Source organism: Pecten maximus, chromosome 13, assembly GCF_902652985.1.
Source record: "Pecten maximus chromosome 13, xPecMax1.1, whole genome shotgun sequence".
NCBI classification, from domain to species: Eukaryota; Metazoa; Mollusca; class Bivalvia; order Pectinida; family Pectinidae; genus Pecten; species Pecten maximus.
Genome location: NC_047027.1, coordinates 24,657,033 through 24,667,173, shown reverse-complemented (window position 1 = coordinate 24,667,173; position 10,141 = coordinate 24,657,033). Strand labels below are relative to the sequence as shown.

The window sequence follows — 10,141 nt, the reverse complement described above, 5'->3', positions numbered from 1 at the left end:
ATCGTTCCTGCGCCAAGCACGTGACAGTAAACCTGCAACTGTGTTCCATCTAAACCGAAATTGACACCATCGGGGCGACATCATTAGTCATCTGATCAAGTATTAAGACAAGCATCGCCATTGGGGAAAAGAATGGGTATATATGCCTATAAATTGGATAAATAGTACCTGTTTATATGTCAAATCACAAAAGGATGTCGCCAGTCTCCACGAAAAATCCTCTTCATCAAATAAAACCAGATCCGGATTTCTCAAAAACGCAACTAGTTTTTTTTCTCATGAACACAGTTCCGCAGATAAATCTTTTTATGTTTTGTTTTTCAAGCACAAAATGTCCACAGCATTTGAATAGCTGACAAACACGTGGAGACGCACGGAAATATTTTATTAACGTAAGATTGTGGTGTTTGGCCAGAATCCCGAGCTGGGCTGTGTGCATCTCGGATTGGTCCGTATAATACACGTCTTATATTATTGGTCAATCATGGTCATGCTGCCCCCCATACACTGACCACGAGTGGTGACTCCCTAAGGGATAAGACATGCATGTCCAGAAACACGTGATAGACATAATTAGCAACAGCAGGTCAGAAACTGGGAAATGACTACTGACTGAAAATAGTAACCTCTTTGTCTCATAAACTAGAGTCAGTCTCATATTAGTTAACCATAAATATAGATTCACACAATTGTGTCAAAACAATTAAAATGTTAGAGTACAAAAAAGAGGAAAAAACCCATTTTACACAAATGTATTTATTTCCATGACATAAATTATATGTATCTATTCATCACAGTACAACCCAGTCAGGGCACGAGTCATAGAATTGTCTTCCTTCGTCAGTTGTGTTACTATGCTATAAGTCATATAATTATCAAAATGTATCATAATTATGCACTGTGTGCTGGTGATCAGAAGGAAAAGATTAGAATCTTCTGTCGTAGTTGTACTGTGATGACTATTAATATTATGTGTACAATTCGCATGCATGTGTGTAAATAAATTGCGATCCAGGTATTCATATCATCTAAGAGACGACTTCCATTATGATCATGTCAGAAGCTGCGGGTATTTCTTGCTAGGCGATTAGGTGCCGTAGATCATGAGTTCGAGGCCCAGTCGGGGCACAAGTTATAAAGTTGTCTTCCTTCGTCACTACTTCGTGTTACTATGCTATATATATATATATATATATCATAAACAGATTATGATATTCCTAAAATATTGGTTTCATTCCAGTAGAAAAGCAACAAATGGAAGGAAGAGGCATCTCAAATTCTATGGTGTTTGACGGTTTAACATTGGAATATGGTGGAATGCTTGCAACAAATGGGCACTCGCTTTACAAAAGTCGTGATGTTATCATGGACTGTTTAGGTAAGTCATATTAACGTAAACCGCAGCACATCAGTTTCAATTAAAGGAAATGCAATGTAAAGTTTTTGTCCCTTTTTTCAAAATTGTTTGAAATTAACTTTTATGAAGAACATGATTTCGAAAAATATAAACTTTACCTCTTTGTAAAATTTTAAATGAGTATTGAGTCTTTCATTGAGAGAATACACCAGTCTTATAGATGAAGGAATAATCAGAAATGTTATATATATATACCGCTGACCATGGCATTTCAGTGTTCTAACACTATAGAAATTGCTCATTAAGATCCTGTTATATTGTTATCACTGATGTTAAGGGATGGAACACGGTCAGGAAATAATGAACCGATTGTCAGGAAAATTGACATGAGTGGTCATTGTGCCACCATTTGCTTTGCTGCAAATGACTTTTTGGAGAAAACAAAAAAAAACAAAAAAAACGCTAATTTCAAAATAAGCATGTAACATTGTCAAAATTCTCTGTACATACTTTGCGGTTCAAGAATGAATCCTACTTCAGTTGAGAAACGTAACTTTAAAGTAAGAACATTTATTTTGGGGCATTTTATTTCAGAAAATGATTTCCCTGGTGTCACAGATCAACATGGCTTCTGACTACATTTGCATATGTAACAGCACTAATAGGAGGTTCACTCGGACGAATTGTACTCAAACGTATCACATATTTCATTTCACATTAAGATGAGCACTGTATTATGATTTTTATGCAGCTATTAAAAATTTCGTCTCTTTGTAGATAAAATATTTGCCGATTTCGAAGTCACCTCACAACCACTTATCACAGTTGCTGATGTTGGCACATCTGATGGGTCCACATCCCTGAATCTTCTTAATGATATTATTGGTAAGCCTGACTTCATATTTGAAATATAGTTTTGCTATCGTTTAATCCAAATTAATTTCATATCATATGTCTTTTTTAATGTTTATGTCAAAGTGACAAAACAAAAAAAATGTAAACTGACAGATAACCAATAACTTCGTACGACGTCTGCTCTAATGCAATATTGAGTTACATAACGTGCAAGTTAATTAAGTCGTTTCATGATTAGACAAGATTCGAGTGGACAGTGGACAATGTCGTGAGCTGATGATTTACTACACAGACCTACCAGGGAATAACTTCAACAGGATGTTCAGTGTCCTACAAGGTAAAAAATGCTTATAAGGAAATTCAAATCTTGGGATCACCAACACAGTTCATATTATACAATACACTGCATGCACTGATATCTTAATTTGATCGCCTCTCGTCATCGACAATATTTTTACACTACACTGCTGAACCGATACTCCAATTAAGTCGCTTACCGTCGTCGACTTTTTCTCGACAGTCCCCAGCAGTTTGTAGTGTATCCCATAGTTACTGTGCACACAGTGGTGATCGTAATATATACTACGGTTATTAAAGATCAGTCTAATCAGTCAGATTGATCAAAGATGGATGCAGGCGAAATCGGTGAGATCCGTTTTTTTTTACCGAATTTGCTAGTTTTTGATAACAATGAACGTTTCGGAGGCGAGCTCTAGGAAGATTTTAACATGGCCTTTCGAAATATCATATAATATGTTCTTGACAACCCATTTTAACGTAAGAAGTGTTGAAAAAATATCTTCCAGATGACCGTAATATCAAACTAGCATGACCGTAGTAACTGAAAGGGATGACCGTAAGAATGACTGAAATATGCCCAATTGTGTATGCAACTCCGAAAAGATGATATGAGTGACGCCATCATGTTTTATTAACCATGAAATGTCTTGGCAGTTGGTCACATCATACAAGATGGCTTTGTACATGTCACACTAGCCACCGCCTTCAGCCCACTCCAGCTGAATGGTTCATGGTTATTATTTCAACTACTATCAAAAATACTAGTCTTACTGTATCTTATTGTATTTTATGTTCATATATTACGTGATTGTATTTGTATTCTTTGTGTCTTGATAAAGGGGCGGATTGCCTCGAAAATTTGACACTTATATATCTGTATGTGTATATCCAAACTTATGAAACTTATTAAGCATGTTGCACACAGTAATTGCAATTTTATTTTCTTCTCCCATATTGTATCGTCCAGTAAATGACAATATTGACATTTTACTATGACTATGTAACAAGAAGTGACATTGTCGGGCTATATAATTCCGATTTTATTTTTTCTTAAACCTCCCACAAAGCTGGCCTTCACTTTGGTCCTGATGTGTTTTACGCTGCGGTCGGACGCACAATGTTTGAGAAGTGTTTACCGGACAATTCTACTGACCTGATCTTCTCATCGATTGCTGCCATGTATTTATCGAAAAGGTAACAAAGATACAAAAATTACGCTTTTCAATAAAATCACTCCCATGAACCGCATTCAGTGCAGCTTTTTAACATTCGACAATTGCTCTGCAGCTTGTTTAGAGAGTATTACAATTTCGCTTTCTTTGTTTCCCTAAAATATATATTCTTCATAAGAAAATGCCTTCGAAACATAAAGCCAAGAAAGCCATGGTATGATTTTCTTTATCTGATTTAGACCATGTCAGCTGAAAGATGGGTGTTACCCAAGACAGGAAAATCTGGAAGAAATGAAAGCATACCATGACCAGGCCACCTTGGACTGGAAAACATTTCTGGTTATGCGTGGAAGGGAACTTCGTCGAGGTAAAAAAAAAACAAAAAAACTTAGAACCTTAGTTGAGACCTTTCACATTAAAAAACAACAAAAAAAAAAAAAAAAAAAACTAAAACAAAAACGAGAGGGATATTGTTACCGACGTTTGAATGAACTCTATTGGTTATGTAAGACTGAGTTTAAGAAAAACTTCCTGAGAAGAAGAAAGAAACGATAACAAAACAAGAGGCCCAACGGGCCTTAACGGTCACCTGAAATTGGAAATATTTTGTTAATTTAATTGACGCTTTTTGGCCCCACCCATGAGTCCTTGGGCTCAGTCAGGGCCAACATGTGCATATCATTAAGCTGTCATCCCATGCTGATACATTTAAGAAAGTTAGAATGAATTCCAATAGAAAAAAAAACAAATGATTGTCAAAAATATGAATTCCTTATATAAACTATAGCAAAGTTTACCCTCTCCCAAGGGGCAACCGTGACACCCCAGGGCCATGAAATTTACAATTTAAGTAAAACATCTATCTCATATAGGTATTGAGAAGAATATTTTTGAAATTTCAGTCAATTTGACCCTTTTTAGCCAAGCCCCTCGGGGTCAGTCAGGGCAAACATGTGCATTCCATCAAACTGTTATCCCATGCTGATAATGTTGGCCAGGTTAGAATGAGTTCCAATACAAATGAAACAAATAATGGTCAAAAATGTGATTTCCCTATATAAACTTTTGTAAAGATTACTCCCTCCTCAGGGGCGAACGTGAGACCCCAGGGTAATTAAATTCACAGTTTTGGTAAAGCACCATAAGACCCTTCCATCTATGGAGAGTGGTTGATTCTACCAAATATGAGAGTAGAGAAGAATAGTTTTGACATTTAAGTCAATTTGACCCTTTTTAGCCCCGCCCATCGGCCCCTGGGGGTCAGTCAGGGTCAGCATATGCATACCATCAAACTGTTATCCAATGCTGAAAATGCTGACCAGGTTAGAATGAGTTCCAATAAAAAAACAAATAATAGTCAAAAATGTTATTTCCCTATATAAGCTATAGTAAAGTTTACCCCCTCTCCAGGGGCAAACGTGAGACCCCAGGGTCATGCAATTCACAATTTTGGTAAAGCACCACAAGACCCTTCCATTTATGAACAGTGTTGACTTCACCTTATCTGAGAGTAGAGAAGAAGATTTTTGAAGTTTTAGTCAATTTGACCCTTTTTGGCCCCACCCCTCAAGCCCCTTGGGGCTAGGGACCATATAATTCACAAATTCGGTTGACATTCAGCCACAGTAACTCTCTGCCAAATTTCATTGAATTTGGTTAAGTGGTTTGGGAGAAGAAGTCGAAAATGTAAATTGTTTACGGACGCACAACGCACGACGGACGACGACGAACAAAAGGCGATTAGAAATAGGTCATTTGAGACTTCGTCTCTGGTGACCTGAAAATATAGCAATCTTTACCCGTCAAAATTGCAAAACGTCGCTTTTCGGTCATTTAGTTTTCTAATCAGTCTCAAAGTTCAGTATGCATTAGGGACCAACTTATATATGAGTAAGAGCAGGACGAACGAAACGAAAGGACAAATTTGAACATCCCACCATCTTCCTACTGGTAAGAAATATAGATATGCATTTGTACCAATGAAAACGTAATAAGATCGGATGGGTGTTCCGGTAGAACGTTTTCTGCTTCTACAACAACTGCTATACAAATCTACAGAGCAGGAACTAAAGTAATCGCAATAATAATTTATTATGGGTTGGGTGCCATAAGTCTTCGCTTATTCCAATGCACGTTTTCCTAAAAAGCGAAGCAATTTAATCATTATTTCATTAGACTGTCTCATTTAAGGTCTTAAGTTGAAACGATAGATAGATATACAAATGTATAGATATAGTTAGATAGATAGATAGATAATCTTTATTTTCCCTTTTTTACAAACAGATATTGATGAGACTATGTCAGTTTGATAGACCAGAAGTATTATTCTTATGCTGCATATTTAATTGTAACTACCCTATAAAGTTGTCTTCCAAATTAACAAATAAACAAACAAACCAATGAACGACTTTAATCTATCGGCAAAACATTAATTGAAAATGTCAAAATTATGTTGTATGTTTATGTATTAAAAGTGTGTCATTCGACCCATAAAAAGTAGTCAGAACCAACAGATGGGTTGCTTCCTTATACTATTGAGATATAAAATATTTGTACTGTCCATGCAACTGCAGGAGGATACTTGGTAGTGCTCAATATTGGAATTACAAAACAAGGGGAAACGACAATACACCTCAAAGGTGGATTCGGCACTCTAGGACATGTGCTGAAAAGAATGGTAGCGGATGGCCTTATTACTGAGGTAAGATATGTATATAGCTCTCCAATTTTTTTATAGGCGAGTCCCCCTTCATAATTTGTGTCACCTCGTTATATACATAATTAAATTGACAATAATAGATCGCAGTAACCTAGTTTAGCATCTGATCTATCATAACAACTTTACTGAAACATCCATTTTTCACTCCTATAACATGGCAACGTACCAAATGTATAAGGAACCATTATCTGAACTTGTCAAGTCGTTGACCCCATATGGACAAGTCGTCTGGTGACTACATGCCAAAGATGGAATAACATGATGGAAGTAGTGCATTTTCCGGTTCTTGTAAGAAACTACTTATAGGATTTTACTAAAACAAAAACATGTAGCAATGATAACTGGTAGGCAGGGATGAGATTATGTATTCAGCCAAAAAATGTTATCCCTTAATTCTACAAATAGTGTTACCATACCAAACTAGGGAAACTGTAAATACACCTTATGTTTTTGTTATAAACATCCTAATTGATTTTTTTTATATCAGTAAACAATACACATGTATGTTATAACGTATTAATATCTATTAAAACAAACACACACGCCCAAACGAGCAGTACATATCCCAGCCACACAGTTTTTTGGTTATTGCCCCGTGAACATCAAAGGTAACTTTGAGGAAGGATCTTCTAGTAGCTCCTGGTGACTATCTCACTGATTCACAAGGGTGACCGCATGCTATTGAGAGTAATTAAGCGTTTTACCAAAGGACATAACCACGAAAACACAACCCGACACAGGGAGGGGGCGTCTAACCACGCATCTCGAATCTTCACCTGATACAACGTGGCCGTCGCTCCAACTGACTTAGCTTTCATTGCCCCTTCCAAGTTTTCAGTCAGACTGAAAAAATTATAATGCGTATATATGATAGCAAAATCATAAGGTGTCAGCAACGGCATACGATTATATCATGACTGCCATATACTGAATCCTTGATTTTATTAACTTTGACACCGGCCTTTAACCCCGAGAATAGTTAAAACAAGCATATTTTAAATAGCATACATAGACAAAATTGGGCAGACAAGACAAGACTGGTCATGTAGCTCACGACGGACGCCGCGCCATGACATAAGGTCTCTGGTTGTTCGGATCATGTTATTTTATAAAATGATAAGCAGCTCTTGTGCTAGATATCACCGGGTATCATGACCGCAACCTGATACAAATGGTGCATCAGGGTACGCTAACCATTGCGAGATCGGTCAAAGACAGATAACTCCTTGATGGACCATACGCTTGTGTAGGCAATCAAAAATCAAATTTTACTGGCGTTCAGTGACAATCACGTGAATTCATATAAAATACGGAACTCGATCGTATGTAACTATTTGGGGAATACTGTTTAAGCTTAAATTCATTCTCATGTCCTGATAAATAGAACAGGAATTTTACTCAATTCTACCTGCCAAGCTATGAAGTATAGAAGATATTCTGTCACAGTGGGATGGTGAATAAATATGTTGTTACATTGGTATTGCTTATAAACAGGATGAGTTCCTGGACTGCAACACTCTGTTTGAACTAAACAGGACAGAGGATGACTACGCATTGCCATTCACAGAGAACGACAAAGACTTACTAGAGACTGGTCTGGAGCTGGTATCCACCCGATCGTTTGTGAACAAACTAAACCATCCTTCCTTTGAAGTAGCCGACAAAGGTAGGGAATCAGTGTATTCTAATAATTCACACCAAAGTAAAATAATTTTACATTTTTTAGGATTTCACTTTTTTTACCTTTGTCAAGGTACTTTTTCTTTCTCATCATTAAAATAAAGGTTATGTTACAACGAAATATATAACAACTGTTTTCCTAGTTACTGAAGTCATCACTCCACCTCTTCTGGGATTTGATCCAGTGACTACTTAATAACAAAACAAAATGCATATCCATTGTAAGAGCAATGTTTATACTTGTTTCAATCTATTTCTTAAGCATATGCAATTGACAAAAAATATAATCTAAAACACCCATACATGTACATCTATGATTGTCATCATAAGCATCGTATATCGAATATACAACATGAGCGGTTGCTATTTAGCAATTTCAATATATTTGCTTCTCTACTATTACATTGTTTTTAGTCCAAACCTGCATTATCTTAAATTATTACATTAAAACTACCCCCCCCCCCCCCCCCCCCCCCTTGATTTGGTTTGGTAAAACAAATTTCATCAGTTGAAATATATGAAAAAGTAAAAGTATGACTGAAACAAACATGTCAGCTGCTTTGTACAATTAATGACGTTTGTTGTCTAAATGTACACAATACGATACGAACCTGGTCAAGAGTTTATTCATCGAGGCGCAGGCATAGGTAAACAAACTCTTGACCAGGTCCGCATTGTCTCGTGTACACTTCAAAAATAGTCAATAACCGTTTTGTAATATGGCTAACTAAAAAGCAAGTGATTTAAAGAAATTCCTAATACATGTACTTCTGTCCAAAATCGGCATGCATACTGACTTGTGGAATTTAACGATATTGCAAGAATAGTTCTGTTGCACCTGAAGTATTTTACCGGGTGTTCAACAAGTCTTTTTTTCTTCAAAATATCTTGTTCCTCTTAATTTATTGTAGCGAAATGTTGTTGGGATATCTCCTCTGCCATAATGAAAACAAAGTTATGCCGAATAATCGTTTGTTGTCTAACATTCTGATTGGCTATTGTCCAGAGTAACACGTTACAGGATTTGAGGAAAATATTGCCGACCTGTGCGTGCTTAAAATAGCACAAACAGGCCCGCAATGCCTGGGGAATTACCCAGCTGATTTAATTTAAGCACGAACAGGTCTATTCACTGATAGACCCTTGTGAGGAAAACAGGCAATTTGCCATTGAAAATTAAACAAATAGTCCAGCCATATTACAAAGGTTTTTGTTGTTTAGATGAGGACATATTGATGTAAAGATATTTGATAGTTGGTTTTGAGGTCACGTAACACACAAAAACGTTTACGGGGCAAACTCACATAATATATACATCGCGTATGGAAACATTATGTTCCATTACATTGACACATGAAAGGTGTTTTAAATACAAATATCGGAATCAAAGGAATGCTTTTTATAAATGTGGTTACAGCTATAATGCATCGTAGTTACCATATGATACGTCCATATTTTATATTTTTCACTTTAGCTTTTTGGGCGTTGCATGTTAGACTATTTTTGTATGCATGTTCGCTTATAGTTTTCTCTGATTTGGTTACCAGATGATGCCACTAAAACAGTTTACGCAGACCGTATTGTTGCTGGGATCAAGCCCTGGTTATATGCCATTGTCTATAACGGGCTGTCGGACAGAAGATCTCAACGAGAAAGAGAAAGTCTGGCCGAAATATATTTTTCGCGGTTATGGGACTTTGCTTACCAGAATGACGATCAAATACCACAATTAGCCCTCGTGGAAATCGTTGCTAAGAAGCACGCATAATGTAACCTGTGCAACAAAGGTAATGACATGTGCATCAAGTGGCATCGATGTGAGCAATGTGAGCAGGATATCAGATAACTATACATCTTCCCGATCCCTTCACCATTAAGAGTGTATTAAAATGTCCAAAATGTATCTTGCATTCATCATATAAAGCTGACATGATCGATTTGCATCCTCCATAGTAGGTGAAGTGTGTAAATGTGGGAAAATAATGACATGATTTTGAATGTGTATTTGTATATGTCTTTGTTTGTTTAAGTTACGGAGTCTTATTACAAATTATATTG

General features: G+C 36.6%; 1 protein-coding gene across 1 annotated transcript; it reads left to right on the top strand.

The window, feature by feature from the left end:
• The first annotated feature begins 1,053 nt into the window (after window positions 1–1,053).
• LOC117340564 (benzoate carboxyl methyltransferase-like) lies at window positions 1,054–9,851 on the top strand. Its single transcript, XM_033902324.1, has 9 exons — window positions 1,054–1,069; window positions 1,241–1,378; window positions 2,135–2,242; window positions 2,451–2,549; window positions 3,580–3,706; window positions 3,924–4,051; window positions 6,258–6,385; window positions 7,898–8,069; window positions 9,631–9,851. Exons 1-9 carry the CDS (start codon window positions 1,054–1,056, stop codon window positions 9,849–9,851), a joined length of 1,137 nt encoding a protein of 378 aa, XP_033758215.1.
• Window positions 9,852–10,141: the final 290 nt, after the last annotated feature.